We start from the raw sequence: 22,013 nt of genomic DNA, 5'->3' as shown, positions 1-22,013 counted from the left end.
GGAAAAACAGCGGAATCCCGCGGAAGAATTCCTGTCGATGAAAACAGAAGAGGACCGCCATTCCTCCCTCATGTCGTCACTTGCAGACGACTCTATCAACCTCTTGCCGACGCAAAGCGTCCGCGGGAGTCACCGACACCCTTGTGTGTTTGTGTAAATGGACTGGAAAAATAAACAAACTTATGAGATCGCTGTTTATTTGGAGAAGCTACCTCAATTTCGCATTGCCAGTGGCGAGGATTGTTCGCTTGAAGGAGCGTCTGGGTAGAATTTGTTCAATGCTAATCCCAGTGAGAAAAAAAACTAGCTTCAAAGTCACAACGATCTTTGTCTTGTAATACGTTGTATGTACAGTAAATATAGTCAGGCAGGTACAGGAAATGCTATCATTTTAACCAAATGCATCGTTGCAAAGATAACATTATTAGCATGGAAGTTCGTCTGAGTTGGTAAATCATATATTAAATGAGAAATAAAATGTTCTCCAACGACGCAAAGAACATAAATTTCCGGTGTGTCAATTCTTTGAATTTGAGAACAGTTTATTTCTCATTATTTTGACTAACCTGCTATGAATCAAGTTATGTTCTCTCTAAGTTATTTGGCAATTTTAGAACTAACCTTAATTCACACGATTTAACCTGACTTATCCGTACCCAAATGGTTGATTTATTTGTTCTTTTGGCAACACGACTGACATCTAATTTTGACTTTTACTTATAAGTGACAAAATTGGCATAGTATATCATTAATGTACTAATGACCATTAATCATTTAGGCAACTACATGTATATCAGGGCATTCGTCTTGGACCTTACCTTACCTGTTGAAAAATAATGTCATAGCAGAATAACCTTTTTTGTGCAAAATTTAGAGTACATTCACATAAATTTGTTGAAATGTGAATGTGTTTCAGGCTAGAAATGGGTAGAGCCACCACAAATACATAAGACAGTTTATATAGAATCACACAGGTGGTCACTGAGATTTTGTATACCCAACAGAACGGAGGGTTAGATAAAAGTCTTCCTATCCTAGTATAATAATCCCACAGAAGGCAGCACAAGGCCTCCTGCTTATCGTAAATACTGTGAGGGAAAATCGTAACGTCCTGTGGTCGCACCATCCAAACATCTGCTTGGAGATTGCCGGCTGGCCCACAGGTACGTGGCGTCACAACTAGGTCTTGGCTGGGTCAGTCCGGTACTCGCATCCTACTGATTACACTGAAACCATAACTCACAGTCAATCATATTACAGTTTCTACTTATTTCTAAGAGCAGGGTAACGTGGTTATAACATAACATGACTGGACAAACTTGCCGTTCAAATTACAAACAACAGTCCAATCGGCAAGCCTGTAACAGTCAACATCACCAAAACTTGGACCCCAAAACTCCAAACAACAAAACGTTACAACGGAACGAAGTAAACATCTACCATATCCGCACCAACTTCTGCAGATTGCGCAGTATCTATAGAGAGATAATTTTCAGTCTTCGGATGGCAAGAGGAGTTCTAAATGTGTGAAGACATCGTCTGTGACATTCACGACAGGTGGGGCCTGGGGGGATGGAGAAATGACGAGTTCTTGGGACACTGGTAGCATCCAAACAAGATCAAATAATATCTAAATAAATTCAAATCATGTCTAAGAATATATCAATGATAAAACTTTTGCACAGAGTATTTCTAAAATGATATTTTAAAATACATGTTTGATGACTTTTTTGATATTACCATTTTAATGCGTAACAAAATCATTATTAACTTTTGTTTGCATTTTGTTGCGGTGGAAAGAAGAAGCCTCGTTACGAAATACCCTTCCCATCATCCTCCTCTTCCGGTCCCCAGTTTGGCGGGGTCATTATTTCGTCAAAAATGTGGTAAAATTACATCAATTTACGCCATTTCTGTGGCCTGTAAGGTGACAAAAATGGATTTTAACAAGTTTTTACAACCTCCTGGTCTAAATCTGACCGACCCCGAGGACGATTTCGAGCAGGTAAGCTGTCAGAATGACGAGTTTTTACGTAGTCTCGTGTGATGGCTGTTTTTTTGGGTTACGAACTATTTCGCCCTAGTTACGTTACCTTTTTAGGCAGTATATAATATTTCACCAACCTCGAAGATATATTTCTTCCCCTATTGCCCTATACATTAGTGATGATGTATTTATATAGTGCTACTGGGCGTTCTAAGGATAAGGAAGTTTAGATATACAGTATATGAACATGTTGACACTTAAACTCATGGGGGAGGGGGGCAAAACAGATCAATGCAAAAACACGGATATGAAATCATGATAATAACATATCGTTTGACACGAAATAGAATATATTACCATACCTATCGGCTTTAAGATTTGTTTCTACATTTTGTATTGTATATAGTGACAACATACAAACAGTTGGGTTTTGCTTTTTTAGAGTTAAATTATGATTATTGATTATCAAGGACATTTAACTTACCTTACTGGTAGGTTTTCAGAATTTCTGATTTAGGTTTTAATGATTTCACTGTCAGAACTTGCCTCCTTTTCACTGTAATGCCATACTTTTTGGTGTCAGTATTATGGATTATCTTTGTATGGTGAATGACTGAATAAGTTCTTTGTTTACAACCAAGGAAGTGATAACTGCCAACATTTTGATGACTGTCTATCATCTTCTTTAGAAAATCCACCCCAGTCATGAAATGTGATAAGAGTAGTTATAGACTTAGTCATTTTTCTAATATTATTGTTGCTTAACAAAATCTATGTGTGTACTTAACGTTTTAGACTGAACTATCTCCCTATTGTTGCTTAATGTGTATGTGACAGTTCTTTATGTTTGGGACAGCATTGTTAGCAGCAACACCTAACTGCAGTGAATTATAGCCCTGAGGAAGATAACAGACGGTCATCAAAACATCAACTGTTATGATTTCTTTGGTTGTGAATAATAAATTTTATTATTCAATATCTTTGGCTATTTGTCACTCAGTCACAATGGTTAAGAATTGTGTGAAAAGCAGGTGATAAAGTCAGATCCAAACCTAATCTTTTCTAAAAGTTTAAAACTTATTCACAAAACCAACCTGCTTGAAAGATAGCCATCTACGTCTACCAGTATAGCTTAAAAGTAATTGGCCAAGTTTGTTTAGGTCAAGGTACACAGCTCTATTGAGTAACAACTGCCGACCATTTCTTAAGATGACTAAGAGTAACCTGAAGCACAGAGAGTAAGGGCAGTGAGGCCCTCCTATAACAGAAAAGAAACTCCAAGACCTAAGGCAGCTCACAGATGCAAGGCACAGTGGAAGAAGATGAAGTAAGACTGAATGCAGCTGCAAGATGGATGTTTCTACTACATGTAGCCTCTACCAGGCTCCACAGGTCGCTGGAAAAATCATAGAAATTGGCCAAATAGAGGGATAACATGCCAGAGAAGTTAGTCCGCTATAGTAGTTACAGTTTGCGACCTCTAAAGGATGGATATTGGACCATCTCTCCATAGCCGACTCCCTGAGCATACTATTCACTCTATTTGGCCAATTTCTACTATTTTTCCAGCCATCCGCAGGGCCTGGTAGAGGCTATGATTCTACGACTGCAGATGCAGAGAACAGTGGATGATGACTAAGCACAAATTATAGCAGCAGAAAATCACACATGTGCCTCGCCTACGTACACTCTTTAACACCTGGAGGTCAATGTCAGCATTCACAGCTTGTATTTTGATAACAGGTCCTCGGCATTCTTTGATACTGTGCCCTTAACGTAAATTGTTTCTCCACTTTGTGATTTACACAGGTTTCCCCTGCACACAGGGAGCTGACAGAAAGGTTACGGAAGACTTTGTACCATGGAAACCTCACAGATGAGGAGCTGAAAAGGCCGTCGGCAGTCGCCACAGGTTTGTCAACAGCACTTATGTCAGAACACTTAGATGTACATGTTTCGAAGAAAGCCAATTATCCCCTTTTGCCAAGAAGGTTACATGTATGTTTTCGATAACGTTTGTAACACTGCCTTGTGAACAGCACCACTCAAAAAGCTATGGATGAATTGTTGTGTTGTTGTATGGTATTGTTGATGAAAATTAATGAAAAAAGTTAGATTTTGAACCCCTAGCAATTTTCCTTGGAAGAGCAATGGAACTGTAGGTGTTTTTATTAATATTATGTCTCCGATTTTTAGTCACAGGTTTCTTTTGTATTAACTGAAACAAGTAGGAGATCCATTGTTACTGTTGTTTTGTGATTTTTTTAAAGATTATGTATAGCTGGTATAACTACCCTTTGCCACAGCATACAAGCTGTTGATGAACTATTTTTTTATCATGAAACTATACAGATACATAAATGCTGCATTCTTTTTTGTGCTGCAGACATAGCGGTGGAGTTATTACAAAAAGCTGCGCCCTCACCGAAGAATAGGCTAAGGGAAAAGTATGCAGCATCTGTTGTCAAGTAAGTGACTTCTGTTACATTGTTTGGCTGGCCGGCATAAAGAAAATGGGACAGAATAGAAAGCCTGCCAAAACATAAAAACATTGTTAAAAACCAGCCAGAGCCAAACCTGTGCTTGGAAAGTAGACTTCTGTATTTACTGAATCAATGGGAAATACATGGATTTTCCCTTATAAGTTATATTTGGAAACTTATAGCTTGAAGATTTTTGAAAATTATTTTAAAGCCAAATACATAGCCCGTATAGAATGAAAGCAGTTCTACTGAATGGAACTACGGTTTTAAAATAACCCTCTAATAAACAATATACTACATTTTATGATCATCATTTGATGTTTTGAAGCAAACACAAAAAGTTCAAAAACTTCTTTCTGCCCCAAGCAAAATTATTTCTGCCATAGTAATTGGTCCTCCTCTTACCCTATTCCACAGTGGTGTGTCCATCTCACCCTGTACCCTGATGTTGGGCATGTGGTATGTGGAGAGGTTAAAACACAGGAATCCAGAATACCTGCAGACAGTGTCCTCATCTGACCTCTTCTTGGTCTCCATGGTAAGTAGTCACTCCTAACAGTCCGGATGCCATAAGCCCGGAAACCTGTTTGAAATAATAATATACTCTATTAGTATTAGGCTTGCTCCTGAAACTTCGCCAAAAAGCTATAATCTCCAAGCAGATCTATTGGTGGCATTGACAGTATCCAAAGGTCAAAAGCAATATTATTTGCCAGTAATGCTGCTTTTCCCCTTTGGATACTGTCTTTGCCACAATAGATCTGCTTGGAGTTGGAGTTTAATAGATTTTAATGTAGGACTAAGAGAGTATTTTGCTATATACAGCATATAAGTTACATTTTAAATCTTTTGTCTCATTGTGGGTGTCCAAAGATCTTAATTGTTAGTTCTGGTAAGACTAAGAGAGGGTGCTTTGGAATTTTAAATCATGTCTTGATCGATCTTGTGTTTTTTCCTTGACATTTGTGTAACCATTTGAGACCATCATGTGAAGCAAGGTAAAACAAAATCCCAAACTTGAGACCCTACTTGAAAACACAACAGTGACAGTCAATTCTGCCACCTGTCCTCTTTGCAAACATTTTACCACCGACATCCTTCCACTTTACACAAAGCCGTCCATGGTTTCCCCACAGATAAGCTCCTAGTATTATGAGCCAACAAGTGTTACCTAAACACAGAAGCAAAGATAAGGGGATTTCTGTCTGTGGAATAACGACATACGTTAGCTCTTAGTCTTAAGTCTCAAGCCGAGTGGCTACTTTCTTATTTGAACAAGAATTTGGCAAGAGCGGAAACCCAGACTTGTTGGAGTCTTTGAGGAGGGGCAGGGGTGTGTAATTCCTACTGAAAGGATTTAGACTTGCTTCGGAGAAAGGCAAAGGAATGCCGGTTCGTTGGTATAGCCAGTTAGACAACAGCCTCAAGAGTCAAAAAGGAGAAACTATTTCAAGACTTAAGCTGTTACAAACTACTTGAAGAAGCACTAATCTGAATCATACACAGTTCCAGGAGCCTCGATACATCTTAGAATTTTGAGTCTGCTGTTGTCCCTATGCAATGGTACAGTACTTAAAGGAGACTGTACTCTCTACTCTGAGTACCCTCATGTAATCTTGATTCCTTTTCTCACAAGAAGTCTAGGATTTGAGAAGTATTTACCAAGACTAAGGGTTATGTAATACACATAAAAGCCAATGCTTAATGATGTCGCTTAATGATATACAGGTCTAAGCTAGAAATGTTGGTACAGGAAACCTTTGCATTACAGAGGATATGATCCAGAACTTGTCTACATGTAAGTTACCAACGATCAGCTGTAGTACTGGACGAAGTGTGTCTACGCGTGTTTAGTGAAGCATGAAAGGAATGGGGTTTTTGCCCCTTCATTAGGATGTTCGTTGCTACCGCTAATTGCGTATGCCCAAAGTCAAGGGCAAAAGTCTCCCAGCTGGAGCACTGGCATTCTGGAGAGCGTCTGAGTTGACAGCCCCTTCTTGGAACTTGCGGCAGCTTTTGAGTCAGGCAATTTTTGTAATAAGGCCATGTTGTTTCGATTATATGGATGACGTCAGTGCGTGCATCAAATTTGGTCCATTTCCAAAGAAAATAAAGTTTTTGACTGTAAATCGTACAAGGCAGCTGCAAAATGAAATATATGCCGTAAATTTACAAAAATATATTGGAAAACATACAAATGTCATAGAATGCCATGTCAATTCCAAAGTCATTGAAGAAGATGTAATGATATAATGATAGATGAACAAAAATGAAGATTCTATGTGTTTGGTCATTTGTTCAACCTTCCTGATCACCCAGATTTCATAATGAAGGCAACTTTTTTTTGCCAAACTTTTTTTTTTCAAGCTCGCACCAGTTTTGCGGATCCCAAAGGATGTGATCCATACAACCGTATCAACATGGCCTAATGAGAGAAAGGGAATTTGCCGTCATGTCAGGGAAGGAAGTATTCTTGGAAGGGAGATAACTGATAAGAAGCTAGTTTTTAAGAACACAAAAGACACATAAGTTGTAGAAAAGGAAGTCTCCTTTAAAATGACAAACATGTCAACCATTAACCAGCCACTGTTGTAGCTGGTCAGGAAATAGTTTACTGTAATTCACTTTATCTTCTCGGTAGCAAAATTTCACGGTGTAAGGAAAATGCACATTTTCACTGAACTTGGAGGCAATTGATTTACAGAACGGATGTGTGAAGGAATCATTGATAATAACAACAGTTTTTTTCACGGTGATGATAAGTTCACGGCACAGAGGTGACCGTGAAAACATAAAGTTACAGTGAAAGAAACAAGAATTACAGTACTTTCCCCCTCTTGAACAGCTGCTGTGAAAGCAGGTAGAAGATCCTTGTACTGTTAGCTCTGTGGCTACCACTTCAGAAGTCAGTGTGGCGGAATACTGTTTGGAAAATCCTGAATAGGTCGTTGCTGCCAACAAGCCATGACGAATACTATGTTCAATGCTGTCACCTGCCAGCCATGGTGAAAAGGCGTGTGAAGTGTGCGTAAGATGACTGCACAAAAAACGTATTATGCCGGGGTACATGTGCTTGTGTGTTAAGTATGCCCTCTGGTTTTCTTAACCATGTAGGTGGCATACATGTGTTGGATATGCTGACAACTGTATTTTTAAGGATTAAAAAAAAATCTGTTAGATCCTATTATTGATAATATTTGGTGGTGTTTTTAACCTTCTCCCTGCTGCCTAACTCTGTAACCAATAGAAAATGGGGTGCCAAATGGCTACTTCGGTGTGCTAAAGGTTATCTAAGGATTTAAAAAGTCAAGGATTTGGATGTTAGACCTTAGATATTGATACTATTGGTTGGTGTTTCAATTATATACTTTAAAATTTATCAGCATTACATTGTTAAGTATAGAAATCTCCATGCCAAAAGATCAGTGCCTTGCCACCTTAAAACTATGGTGCATACATGTGTCGGATATGCTAACAACTGTATTTTAAAGATTAAAAAAGTCAAGGATTTGATATGTTATACCTAGATATTGATAATGGTGGTTGGTGTTTCATCTATATACATGTACTATAGACTTGAAAACTTTGCAAAGCTGCAGTCTTAAGTATAGACATCTCCATGCCAAGAGGAGAGTACCCTGCCACTTTTAAACTACTTTGCATGATTCTGACAATGTCAAGGTCCGTGTCACACTCGGGTTCATTGCTCCCATTGAGAAAAAGTTGCTGTTCCCGAGACCATAAAGAAGAGGCCCTCCTAGGGGGGGTAGGGTTACCAGGTAAACAGACGTGCTGTTACCGCTCTTCTGCTTAGTGACATCAGGTATCACATACCTGGGATTCCTCCACCTGTCAATCAATTTAGGCCACGCCTGTATTGGGGGAGGAGTTTCAAGCTGTCAGAGTGATTGACAGGGAAGATGGACAACGGAAAGTTTCGACAGCGTATATAGTATTTCCAGGAAGTTGTAATGTAGCCACCACTTTTCCGATATATAGGTCTAAAGAGATAGATAGTATTAAGGAAAAGGATGATCCTAGTTCCCACAACGGTCGTTGACACCAAGATCAGAAGTTCAGAGTTTCACTGTACAACACATGCGTTCATTTTGTGGACATTCTTGAAATAGTCGAAGATGCGTAGCACAAAATTCAGCTGTGTTGGAAAATATTTCAGCAAAAACATAACATGATGAATGTGAATATGCCTTTAAACAAAAAGTGTTTTTGGTCATACCAGTATATACACAGTGAGTATTTATGTTTGTGAATGTATATATATGCAAACGTTGCTTTAGACTTACAAGGTACATGTCAAGTTGGTTAGAAACTGGTTAGAACATCTGAAAAAGTTTCAATTTTAGTCTACTTTCTTTCTAATTTGAGGCACATTGCAAATTTTCTGGGAAGGTACTCCTACTGAACCATTTCTGCCTAACAGACTAGTTACTGTAAAAAGGGAAGTGTGTTTCTGTTTAACATCTAAACATGTTCCCAAAGCTTTCTGAACTGGGGATCCATGGTGACGTGGAATTATCCTTCTATTTTTAGTCGTAGAGTGTTTATGCCTGACCTGAACTTGTCACCTCCAAAGTTTTCATGTCTCTGTAATACACAGCACTTTGTGTTGAACTGCGTCACCCCACCTCTTCCATGTCTTGCATGTTTTTGAAGCAGAATTGACTGTATACAGCTCAACAGCATGCTCGATACGTGACCTATGCGACGTAAAATCTCGCGTTACGCCCTACCGAGATAGCTTACACCTGCACGGACCACGTTGTATATTTACCACAACTGCGAGATATTATGGTGAGGAATTTGGCGTGGAATGTACGAGATATTATTGTTTGGGCATGGTGCACACAGTGTCCAGCATCTAATCATGACCGTCTTCCATGTTTGCTAACAGTTTGCCGTTATATGCGGTTTGAATGGGAACCCTTGAACTGCTTGGTGGCATGCCAGAGGAGGGCCTGCCCCTTTCTTTGTGTGGGGAATGTGACAGCTCGCTTAGAGGGCCGGGTTACACCGTAGACACAAAACCTTTGCTACTGACAATTAGTCAGAATAAGTGACAGGATGGACGCAAACACTTAAATCTGACCATGGCTCTCTTCTATGGTTTGAGTTGCCCAATCACAGATCACAAACCTTTGCTAATGACGATCAGTCAAAATAAGTGACAGGATTGAGCAAACACTTAAATCTGACCATGACTCTCTTCTATGGTTTAGCCAGCTGGATCTTAAACCAATCAGTAGTTCAACCAATCACAAACATTTGCTACTGACGATTTGTCAAGATAAGTGACAGGATAGGGGCAGACACTTAAATCTGACCATGGCCCAGGGATCTAGCTAGGATTTTATTTTAGCGCAGTCCATGGTTTGGGCAGCTGGATCTAAAAGTTAAACCAATCAGTACCTCAACCAATCACAATCCTTTTCTACTGACGATCAGTCAAAATAAGTGCCGAAATGGAAGCAAACACTTAAATCTGACCATGGCTCTCTTCTACTAGTATTTAGTTTTAGCAGCTGGATCTTAAACAAATCCTTAGTTCACAAATTACCATGGATACTACAATGTATTAGTAACGAGCTTGCCTATGCGTGACTGATACAGCAATGAAACGACCTTAACCTTTCAGCCCATTCCAACCAGAGTCATGTATCATTTTGCATCCAATTAACCTTTAGCACTTGATAATACATTGATAACTGTACTAAATACTAAGTCTACTACAATGCATTTCAGTTTTCAGTGTTTTAGAATCTAGATATTATGTTATAAAGACTGACTGAATACGTCATGTAACTTATCATGTTCTACAACTTGTTCTGTCATCGGTAGTAACTGTCCATAACCATAGTGAAACATGAATACTAACTATTGTTTGTTTGTTTGTATGTTTAGATGGTAGCCTCTAAGTACCTGTATGATGAAGGAGAAGATGAAGAGGTCTTCAATGATGAATGGGCGGAAGCAGGTGAGAACAAATTTTTTGTTCTGTTTATTTCTTTGGCCAAGAAGGTTATGTTTTTGGGTGTGTGTGCGTGTGAACACTATAACTCCAGAAGACCTGGGTGGATTGTCTTGATACCTTGTATGTGGATAGGTCTTGATGAGACCCTGACATGATTACATTTTAGGTCCCCTAGCAGTTTGTTATGGTACTACAGCAGAACTACCGGTTTTGATATCTTTCTTTCATGCAATCAAAGAAACAACAACAATGTCAACAACATCATGAGATAATGTAACATACATGTACAGTGGAAAGAATGTAATGAATAATAATGATCAACATACATTCATATATCTATATTTTCTATCCCATCTCCAGGTAAACGCGACGTGGAGGAGGTCAACACTCTTGAAGCCAGCTTCCTAGTTGCCATGGTAATTTTCAGATAAACAAACAAAAAACAACACAATTTTAAGTACATGTTTTCAACAATTTAAGTGGAGTGAGGGTGATACTCACTTTCTATGATTCCGTCAAGTCTTTCATACTATTATTGCAGTTAAGTCTTTGAAATACAACTTATACATATACTGCTATAGCCAAAATACTTCACATCATTATCTATGTGCTTAAAATTATTTTTCGAAACCTTCTTTCAAGGACACTACCAGAAAGACAAGATATTTGTCTGGATTTTTGTTGACAAGTGGAGGAATTCAGTGAAAAAACTCATGCACACAGGAGTGTAGTTAACGTTTAGTGTTCAGTATTACATGTACTATGTAGTACATCCCTGTTAGATGAGTGAAAAAGGAGTGTTGTACGAAGCCGCTGTAGTCTTTTGCAACTGGCTTGTACATCAATACAAATTACTCCTTCCATTAAGCAGTGAAACCGCCTGTTAATCAGCCCCTTCCACTTCACTACCCCTTTTCCACCTGTCAGAAACACGGCTCTGTTTTGTGTCAAAACACGGAGGGTAGTTATTGAGAACTCCCCATGATTGCATTTTTGACACCTGCACTGTTAAGACCCAAGAGGTCACCCCTCGCTCTGGGCACTTTGAACGATTAGATCTGTAGAAGAACAATGAAGGGAGATAGCGATCGGAACAATTGCTGTTAATTGCTTCGGTGGCTTCTGTAGGCATGTGATTTGATCTTTTGCTGTTTGGGAGGTGTAAATGTTAGCTTTAATGTCTCCATTCTTCGAAGATCAGCTATGGGATTAAGCTACAGGCGCAGGTGTGGTGAGGATCGTATGGGAGCTACTTAAACTGAGAAGGAGATGTTTCAATCATTCCCAACATGGAACTCAAGCAATTTTTCTTCTACTTCAAGAGTTAACCCAAAACAAGACCTTCATTCAAGACTGTAAACGATAGAATGAAATAGTTAAACTGAGAGGGAGATGTTTCAATCATTCCCAACATGGAACTCAAGCAATTTCTGCTTCTACTTCAAGAGTTCACCCAAAACAACACCTTCATTCAAGACTGTAAAAGATAAAATGAAATATTTAAACTGAGAGGGAGATGTTTCAATATGTCCAATTTCCTAACATGAAACTCCAGCAATTTTTGCCTCTACTGACTTCAAGAGTTCACCCAGAACAATACCTCCATTCAGGGCTGTAAGAGATAAAATAAAACTGTTGAATTGATATGGAGATGTTTCAATATGTCACATTTCCTAACATGGAACTCGAGCAATTTTTTCTTTTATTTCAAGAGTTAACCCAAAACAAAACCTTCATTCAAGACTGTATAAGATAAAATGAAATAGTTGAACTGAGAGGGAGATGTTTCTATCATTCCCAACATGGAACTCAAGCAATTTTTTCTTCTACTTCAAGAGTTAACCCAAAACAAAACCTTCATTCAAAACTGTTTAAGATAAAATGAAATAGTTAAACTGAGAGGGAGATGTTTCAATATGTCACATTTCCTAACATGAAATTCAAGCAATTTTTGCTTCTACTGACTTCGCGAGGTCGCCCAAAACAACTCTTTCATTCCGAACTGTAAAAGATAAAATGAATGGTAGTTTACAGTCAACAAGCCAGGTACAAGATGTGCGCTCTAGATTCCCTGGTAGCTTTCAATATGGCTTCATTCCTAACATGAAATTTTTGCTTCTACTGACACCAAAACAAAACCTTCATTCAAGACTTTAAAAGATAAAATGAAACAGTAGTTTACAGTCAACAAAGCAGGTACAAGATGTGGGAATAAGCACTAGAGAGCGACATGTGTGTTCATGTTGTGTTACTGTGAGTCATGAGAAAAGTGCTTCCCTTTCTCACAATGTGGCTGCGAACGTCAACAGGTCGGACAGTAAAGAGTCTTCTTAACCGAGATCAGTTACAAAGAGACTATTTCTACAGGAAAGGGGCCATTGTTGGTCGTGAAAGATAGATGTCTGTTGTTGGAGGGACCTGTAGGGTGGGAAAGGAAGTCCCCTCTTTGATGGTTGTTACATGTACATAAACAACTAGTTATCTTTAGGTGATATCTGGGACCACAAAGGTACCGAGCCACACTTTTGTGCAGCTACAGTGACAAATGCCCCAGGCTATCTTCTGGTTTGCGTTCAGCTCAAACAATTTCTTGTCTAAAAGCGACCCCTACATTGTAGACTGGTTGGTGGTCTTCAGATTGGCAATTAGTGATGAGGCAAAACTAGTAAAAATTTTATTTTTTTCTAATGAATAGTTCAATGGGCATTGCCACTAGATATATTATCATAACACATTTATAGTTGGGGGTTGAAATTGAATTATCATAAACATTGGAACTATGTATATGTAGGGCTACTAGTAGCTGCATGTGTGTGTGTGTGTGTGTGTGTGTGCACGTGTGTGTGTGTGTGTGTATGAGCATGTAAGTATTGGTGTGTGTGTGTGTGTGTGAGCATGTAAGTATTGGTGTGTGTGTGTGCATGTATGTATGTATGACTATGACTTTAGTATGAGTGTGCACATGTACAATGTAAGCTTGCAAATACTGTTGTATAGTTTGTTTTGCAACATAAGTCCGAATAGATCCATCCCTAGGGCTACCACTTCAATCTCTACTTTTGAACCCTACAATATGTAGAATCAGGCTTTCTTCACACACTTTTCTCTGATTATTGAAGTAGAAAGATTCACACGAGATAACAGATAAGACTTCAGCTATATTGTACTTGCGATAACTGGTAGCTTGGATTAAAATGAGCCTTGCTGTCAATCACCTGGTTTGGCTGAGTGTAAGGACAAGGGAGTTTCAGTGGGCAGTATAATGGTCTGCACCTGTGGCTTAACTTTCAAATGCCAAGGGTACAAGGATCTCTTAATCATTTCATTAAAGGATGTTCCTTTCATTGAGCTTTAGAAAGGGCAGGAACTGAAAATTACACCCTCTACATTGATATGTCAACCCGCTGCTTGATGACCATATGGATCAAATTCCGTAGCTTCATGGGCCTGAGTTCGATCCCAGAGTTCGCTTCAGCTAGGACATGTTATAAGGGATTGCATTTGTCATTTCTGATGGTGACATAAAGCCAGCGGCCCTGTGTATGAGGGAGCGTCAGGTGTAAACCTCAAGCGTCAAACCTCTGCACATAAAAGAGAACCCAGCACACTTATTGAGAAGAGTAGGCGTGACCTTGTGTGCTTGGCTAAACACGCTAGCTACTACTAGAAAAAATGTCATGCTTCGTCCTCAGTCTGAGGTTTAACCGCTACATTTGTACAAGGTTACATAAAATCAGCATTACATTCTGTAGAACCATTTTGTACAGCTTGGTGAGGGACTGAAAAATGAAATGTTTTGTTTATTCACATCTGTCAAAAATCAAGTAGACTAGTGAGTTACTAGTCCCGAACTATAGCTAACACCTGTAAAATAACTCAAGTATCAAGAATTGGTCGATTCATGGCGTGAAAGACCCAGTAATTTTTGCTATACAAATTTACGTTCAGTGGCTGATCATGCCCATGGTATTAGCATTTTGTGAAGATGACGGTTAATCCATTAATTCGTCAATGAAGGTTAGATATCCAGGTAATAAGATACGCCAAAAAAAGCAGTTATTCAAGCAGCTGGATATCCAGAATCATATCTAGTTGCTTGAGTAACTGCTTTTTTGGCTTAATCCATTAATTGTAAGTTACTAAATGCCAGTTCCTCCCATTTCCACCTGTAGTTAATACCTGTATAGTTACAGATTAAGGAAGGAGATTAGTGATGAATAGAGAGGAGAAAGTTGGAGGAAGGGAATTTTTAAGAAGATAATTATATAGAGACAAGGGGATATATAGTCTGACTAGCGCTCCCTAGGCTGGCCCGAATGTAACTCGGGAGGGGGTCATTAACCTCCACCGGAGAGCTTGTGTAAACACAGGCTAAGGGGATATACAGATGCAAGATGGTGGAAGAAAGGAGGAAGGAAAGACCTTGAGTAGTGAGAAGTTCAAATGTGGTCCTCTTTGATTTTGGCTTTCCTTGTGTTTTATTTTGTCAGTACAAGAAATTCCCACCCATAACTCGTTAGGTTGAAGTATGATATCAAACAAAAATATCTTTATGGTGAAAAAAATAGCTATAGAAAAAATGAGAAAAGTGGTTGTACCAAATGAATCTTGAGCAGGTTTTGAATTGATGGAAACTATAAGTGAGTTGACTTCTTTAGACTTGCTCGAGGTGTGCCTCTCACAAACACTTGACCTCCAGCCTTGCGTTACATCTGAGAGGACATCCCTAACCAATGCTAGGTACTCATTTTAATTGGTGTTGATTGCCTTTCACAATCACACAACATTGGGGCCTGCTGTGGATTCAAACCCAGAACCTTTAGATTCAACAACCCTTACCACAGGACTGATTCAACAACCCTTACCACAAGACTCCCTTGCCACCTGCAAATGTCATTCACAATTTTTAGGGATTCGAACGCAGGACCTTTAGACAACCCTTACCACAACATTGCCATCTGTAAATTCATTCACAGTTTTTCGTTCTTTACAGGACTGGCAATTGTTCACCCGTCCAGAGGAGTTCCTGCTCTATGTGAATTTGCTGGAGGCAAGGTACGTCACAGGTTCAAAATACATGGGTTCTAATCCTATGTCAACTTGGCGGAGATGTGTCCGCCCTATCCCGGCTTGACATCGTTTAACCTTGTCTCTCACTGGAGATTTTCTTGGGATTTCTGTAAGAAGTCCTGAGGAGGTATCTGGTTTAAGAAGACGGGCTTGTCAATTCAGTGTTCTTGTGCAGGTGGCCAAGCTGTTTTATCCGAGGAACATGCTGTAACATACAGCAACTGTGGAAAAGATAGACCTATATAGCTAGCTGGTACAAGAAAGGTGTTTGTGTTTCGTGGTCTGATCGCGTTGCGTGGGTGTAAACAACTGCCTATGGTGCAACAAAAAGACCTCAAACTTTTCCATGTCTACTGGATGTCTACAATGTGGATATTATCTTGGGCATTGCAAAATGACAGCGACCGCTCTGGCTTTCAAGACACTAGCTGAAGTCCTTTTTCTGTCTGTCAAATGAATCATCAAGACCAACAAGAGGCTTACCAACAAGAGGCTTGTACGCCAATGCCCATGATATCGGGAGAATGAAGCCACATAATGAAACATCAGAAATCTTTGTAACCCGGGTAAAAGAGTGTTTTAAGTACTTTTTCAGTCTGTCAAATGAAGCTTCAAGATTGACAACAGACTTGTTCGTCTTGAGTGACAACAGGCTTGTCCGTTTTGACGTCGGGAGAACGAAGGCACATAATGAAACATCAGAATCTTTGTAACCGGTAAAAGAATGTTTTAGGTACTTTTTCAGTTTGTCAAATGAAGCTTCAAGATTGACAACAGGCTTGATCGTCTTGAGTGACAACAGGTTCGTTCGTTTTGACACAGGGAGAACGAAGGCACATAATGAAACATCAGACCTCCCAAAGTGATATATCCACAGTTGAGAACGCACTTGTCAATCAGACCGACAGGTAGTAATCCTGGATCCCCCCTGGTATGCTCAAGTCGCACAGTTATAGCACAGTACTGCTGAACATGACGGGGTGGGATTATCGTGTATTGTTGTCACGAAAGTGAATCAGACAGCTGGAAGAGGATGTGGTGCCACGTTTATTTATTCTGTTGAGCTGTCGATGAGCGTAGGAGTAATGTTGGTTTTTCATCCCAAAACCTTCCAACGTTTTCATCCCAAAACCTTCAAACCTGAGTTGTTGTAAAGTCAAAATGCAAGGTCGATTTTGGGCCCCCTGGTATGTGACCTTGGTACTGCAGCAGAACTTTTGTATCTTTTGACCTAGACGTGCTATGGTCTTGATTTCTGAGTGGCAGATAGCTTGTGATGTAATAAAGAAGTAGTGTAGGTTTGAGCCACCTAGCAGCTTGCGCTGGAACTGCAGGGGCGTTATTGTGAAAATCTTCTAAGAAGAAAAACTGAACAAAGGAACAATGGATTTCCATGATATTTATTGTATAGTACTATCAGTTTGAAGGAAATTTGCTGACATACGTGCCACTGGCCACAAGATGAATAACAACATAACAACAACATCATGTAACTTTTTTTAGAATATGGTGTAAGTTTGTGCCTTTCAAGTCTTCTGCCTTTATACATGTATACTGTACACAATGTCTATCTTTTATGGTCTGATCAATGGAAGAGGATCTTTTTTGTAAGCAAAATTGATGTGCTCAGTGCTGAGACCAGTACAGTGGAAGAGATTATCTTTTTTGTAAGCTAAAACGATTAAAATACATTCTTTTATTTTTTTCAAAATTCCAGGATAGCAGTGATGGAAGGGATGCGGCGAGGATGGTTCTCGTACACGGACATGTGGGCGCTATGGCAACAGGCGTGGCTGTGGGACAACATGGCGGCCACCGCTCAGTGGATGATGGAGGTGTGTACAGACACAACAAAGAACTTCTCAAGATCAAGCATGCTTTTTCAGCTTTACAGTTAAACCTTTTCAAGACGACCACCTGGCCACAGCGACGGCTTTTTCTCGGTCCCGAAAATTTTCCCCATAGGCACAAGCTTTAAGCTGCCTGTCCAACGCAGCTGCCATGAATCGGGACCACACAGAGCACAATTTCTGTCAATGAGAATTAAACCTGGTGGTAGTTATTCTGTCTAAAATCACATCATGTTCCATCCGTCTATGTGATACTGTATTGATTAACATCTTAACTTGGAAACATGTCGTGAGTCGACCCTCTTCAAGGCGATCACCTGTCAAACGCGATCACTTTTTCTCAGTCCCCCGGTGGTCGCCTTGGGCAGGTTTGACTGTATATTTGAGCCAATAAAAAACAAAACCAAGTGTTTTCTTCAAGCAACATTTCACACTTTTTTTCAGTGACCGTCTGCCAATTTCCTCGGGACAATTCTGACTGGTTCACTTTGCACTGTAGCTAGAGGTGTCGCTGCTTACAGATGCGGCTCCAAAAGTAAGCAGCTACACCTATCGCTGCAGTGCCATGTGAACAAGTCCGAATTGCTCTGAGACGGTCACCGAAATGTTGGTCGAATTAAACACTTGGTTGTGCAAAAGGAGTCTTTCTATTCAGTGACTTACCAACCTGTTGAAACTTTTCACGGATCATATTTAACCCTTTCTAGCCAAAGCTCTGTTGTAGAGGTACTGGGATAGATGGTAAACATAGCCTCTATTAGATGCTATGTTTGAAAAGATTCCCACCCAAAATGCCCTTAGTTAGAGGTCGCAGAACACAGTATTAATAGGCAACCCCCATGGACAATAGTAGTTCGAGTATGAAGTAGTGCGTCACATTGCTTAAAAAGGCCGTAGTTTTTCTTCTGTGCTCGTTAGCGAGGCTGAAACTGTGGTGAATGGTAGAGGAATACATCAGTTTTGAGACTGTACGAGTTGGATTACGATGTTTGTTCGGTCGGGTTCGATTCACGCCTGAATATTGGTACCGCCCGACTACTGTGAGTCAGCTGCAGTACGGTGACCTCCGCTGGGGGTCATATCAAAGTGCCTTTGAAAAGAGAACAAGCCGGCAAATTTAAGCTCATTTTCACATATTTTGTAGATTGAACCTTTAAGTCAAGCATATCAAAATCTGGCACCCTAATTGTGCACCTTACTATAAATTTTGAAGCGTTAAAGCTTCTCACTTTGGGATCCTTAACCATGTAAATCCCTATAGGCAAAATACTGTGGTCTGCAACCTTGAGACATTCAAAGTGGATTCAAAAAGTAACCTACACGCATGTTGCAGCTGCATTCACTCTTTCTCGTTGTGACCCCCAAAGGGGTTGAAAACCCAGTGGCCAAACAGAAAAAAAGAAAGAAATTGCCAACCACTAATAACAGTGACCCCCACTTCATTTCATTTCACAGAAAATTGGGTTTCAATTTGCTGGAAGCAATTTGCTGGGAACCGCCTGTTCCAGTGGCTGAGTGTGCCGGGGTTTCGGGTCAAGAGTGCGCATTCCCTGACTAATGCACTTTGTCGTTTGGTAGAGAGCAATTTGTAGGGTAGCCGTGCATGGCAGTGTTCCCTACGGCACTTTTAGAAGGAGGAACTGGCACTGACATAGCAACGATGTCTTACATAGAAACAGGCACTGGCATAGCAGCGTTGTCTCTCTTACATAGTGTCTTCACAAAGCTCAAATGTAGAAGAGTGTTGGAAGTCTAGTCAGACTAAGAGTTTGTATTCGGTTGACTTCATTGAATACAAGACTGAAACCCTGTGACTTCAAGATTATTGGTTTTAGCCTTATCTTATCAAAATAACTGAGAAACAGCAGATTAATGCAATGATTTTGCTGTATCCAGGCTAACCTACTAGGGGGACACCACGCTAAATTCCTATATATGATGGTTGCTCCTTTATGTTACATTATTGTGAATGCATTATTCATTCAGTTTATATCATGTTATCCTTTTTTTATATCCTGATTTGTTATGATTTTGTAAGGGCTCCCTTGAAAATCTGTTACTCAGTTAACTAAAGGGACCAGCCTTAAGATTCATAAAAGATATATGAATAGATAAATTGACGTTAACATTACATTTCCACAGGTGATGTGCCTGTGCATTGTGGCTTACGGCACCTGCATCGCAGCTCTGGTCGGCACCACCACTGTCGCTCACCAGGCTTCGCAGCTGACCTCTGACCTCATCGCAGCCCCCGCCACCTCTCCAGCCACCCGGGAGGCAGCCTGGCTCAAACCGGTGGGAACCGGCTCCAACCAGCTGACACCGGAGGAGGCTCTCTGTGAGGAGACGATGACGGAAGAAGAGGTTGACAGCATCCTGGTGACCCTCCCTCGCATTCGCGATTCCGTCCTGGAATTCTCCAACGCCGTCCTCAACGGCGTCGACGGGAACACGGCCAACGACAGGACATTTCCAGTTGGGACTAGTTTGGTGGCACTTGGGACCGGTGCAGGCCAGTCGGAACTGGTCGGAAGTAACCCGTTCTGGGACGGACCATACGGAGGGACTAGCGGGGATCTGGCCTTTGACCTCTTTGGTCACCCTGCCAACCACACGAGACCTACGCACAGATATACGAAGAGGATACGCACAAGTGACGGACACAAGAATCCGAACAAGATGTTCCAGAGACAGGACGACGGATGTAAGGACGACAAGTGCATCTCGAGAAAGTACCTCCTGGTTCCATCGTACCACGACATTGTGGTGGGATGTAGCACACAGTCCTTCCCGCAGCCTATCCTGACGGCATGAGGACTGGAAGGGGGTTTCTGGGGCCATTTTGCTTCAAGGTTAAGGAGGGGGGCAGGTGAACTTGAGTACTAGTATGTACAGACTTCAGAACTATCCTTTTACAGAAAAAAACAAATGGTGGACTGAAAAAATTAGGGAAGAGGGGTTTTTACAATTTTCTTGGAGCAGTCCACACTACCTGGACCCATTGCAACTGTGGTAGTGCTCTCTTTTTATGGGTAAATCAGGACTATTTTGAGGGCTTTTATAGAAAAAACAAAAAGTGGACCAAAAAAATAGAGAAGAGAGGTCTTTGCAATGTTCTTGGAACAGTTCACACTACCTAGACCCCTTGTATTGGTGGTAACACTCTCTTTTTAGTGACCTGGGCAATCTTAATGTAGTTGTTGCAATATCAGGGGAATAGGTTGTACAGATGTAATTATAAATGATGGCTGGAAATCAGCGTAAATGTAATCTTTTTTATACTCTTAAACTATCATACAAGTGTTCTTAAATAGCCAGTATGGGTATTGGTGCAAATGGTAATTCCCAAATTGTTCAAAATCAAAAGATGTTGTTTTTTGATGAACTACTTCAGGACATTGTGTGGCTTTGTGTTGGCATAATGGTCAGAGTGTTCGACCCAGAAATCCTGGGTTTCAACTCCCCTGCGACGCCACCGATGTTGTGTCCTTAGGAAAGGCACTTTTATTACACGACTTTCCTCACTCCACCCAGGTGTAAAAATGGGTACCTGACTTCGGTTGGGGAGGTAAAAGGTGGTGAAAGAAGATGCGTTCCGCCTTCCAAAACAGTGCCCTAGACACAGTGGATAATAACCCACTGCCCCTACGGCCTAAAAAAGGCTACGGGACCACTTAAACCTTTTTACAGGACAGATGAGAATGTACTACTTTGTACATAGAATCTGTGAATGTTTTAAACGGTAGTGAGAAGGATGTCACACTGGTATGTTTTTTTAAAGGAGTCAGACTCTGTGACATTGTTTGACAGTGTTGTAACCTCATAACCTCATGTGTTCGCAAAAATGTCCATGCAACACAATGTGCAGTAGTGCAGTAGTATGAACTGATGATATTTGGAATGTAGATTGTAAGCAGACAGATGGAGCTAGTGTTTGAGTGTTTAAGGCCATACAGAATTTTAATACCTCGTTTTACGATTCTTCTATGTCTTGATTGTCAAGTGCGGCGTATAATGGCGCTTGATCAAGACTTTTTTTACTGTAGTTTCTCAAGGAAACATGAAGCATTTGTGAAACAATGACAATGTATTAAATGTGTGTGGCCTGAGATTTGTGTTTTATCAACAGGGAAGGATAAATATTGTGACAAGATCTTTTTTTATTTAAGAAAAGTTTTTATTAGACAACTAGTCCAACGTCAAAATTCTTTTATGCAGTAAGATAAAGTTGAAAAATGTCACCAGAAATATGACTATCAGTATTGTTCGTATTATGGTAAGATACATTTGGTGATGTAGTAACGGATATGACTAGGATGGCATTGGGTTTGACTATTTATACATGTATGTGCTTTTCAAAAACTAATTTATTACAACGTTGTTTTTAATGCACACTGAGGGAGTCATTCGACAGCGAATGTGTCAATAGTGAGCATATTGGGGAAGTATTTTATATTGTCTTAAATATATGAATGTATTGCCGTAGACTCTGTGCCATAGATGCTCTTTTTAGGAAACATTTGTACTGCATTTTCCTGTGAGATTTTGTACCATCAAGGACCACACATTTGTCAGTATTAAAACTATGACATCTCTGTTTCTATATGTGTTGTTGATATTTTGAATTTTAGGTA

General features: G+C 40.2%; 1 protein-coding gene across 1 annotated transcript; it reads left to right on the top strand.

The window, feature by feature from the left end:
* The first annotated feature begins 1,824 nt into the window (after nt 1-1,824).
* LOC136449291 (protein CNPPD1-like) lies at nt 1,825-21,982 on the top strand. The gene is made up of 9 exons (XM_066449267.1): nt 1,825-2,005; nt 3,797-3,899; nt 4,374-4,455; nt 4,888-5,008; nt 10,390-10,462; nt 10,820-10,875; nt 15,453-15,514; nt 17,247-17,364; nt 19,522-21,982. The coding sequence occupies exons 1-9, from the start codon at nt 1,937-1,939 to the stop codon at nt 20,191-20,193; spliced, it is 1,356 nt and encodes a 451-aa protein (XP_066305364.1). The 5' UTR covers nt 1,825-1,936; the 3' UTR covers nt 20,194-21,982.
* Nucleotides 21,983-22,013: the final 31 nt, after the last annotated feature.

Source organism: Branchiostoma lanceolatum, chromosome 15 (assembly GCF_035083965.1).
Source record: "Branchiostoma lanceolatum isolate klBraLanc5 chromosome 15, klBraLanc5.hap2, whole genome shotgun sequence".
Classification (NCBI taxonomy): Eukaryota; Metazoa; Chordata; class Leptocardii; order Amphioxiformes; family Branchiostomatidae; genus Branchiostoma; species Branchiostoma lanceolatum.
Note: the sequence above shows the minus strand (reverse complement) of the source record. Positions and strands in the feature narration are given on the sequence as shown.

Coding starts and splice junctions, on each gene's coding strand:
- LOC136449291 (XM_066449267.1), top strand. CDS start 1,937: ATGGATTTTAACAAGTTTTTACAACCTCCTGGTCTAAATCTGACCGAC. Junction 2,006..3,796: donor CCGAGGACGATTTCGAGCAG/GTAAGCTGTCAG, acceptor TGATTTACACAG/GTTTCCCCTGCACACAGGGA. Junction 3,900..4,373: donor GCCGTCGGCAGTCGCCACAG/GTTTGTCAACAG, acceptor TTTGTGCTGCAG/ACATAGCGGTGGAGTTATTA.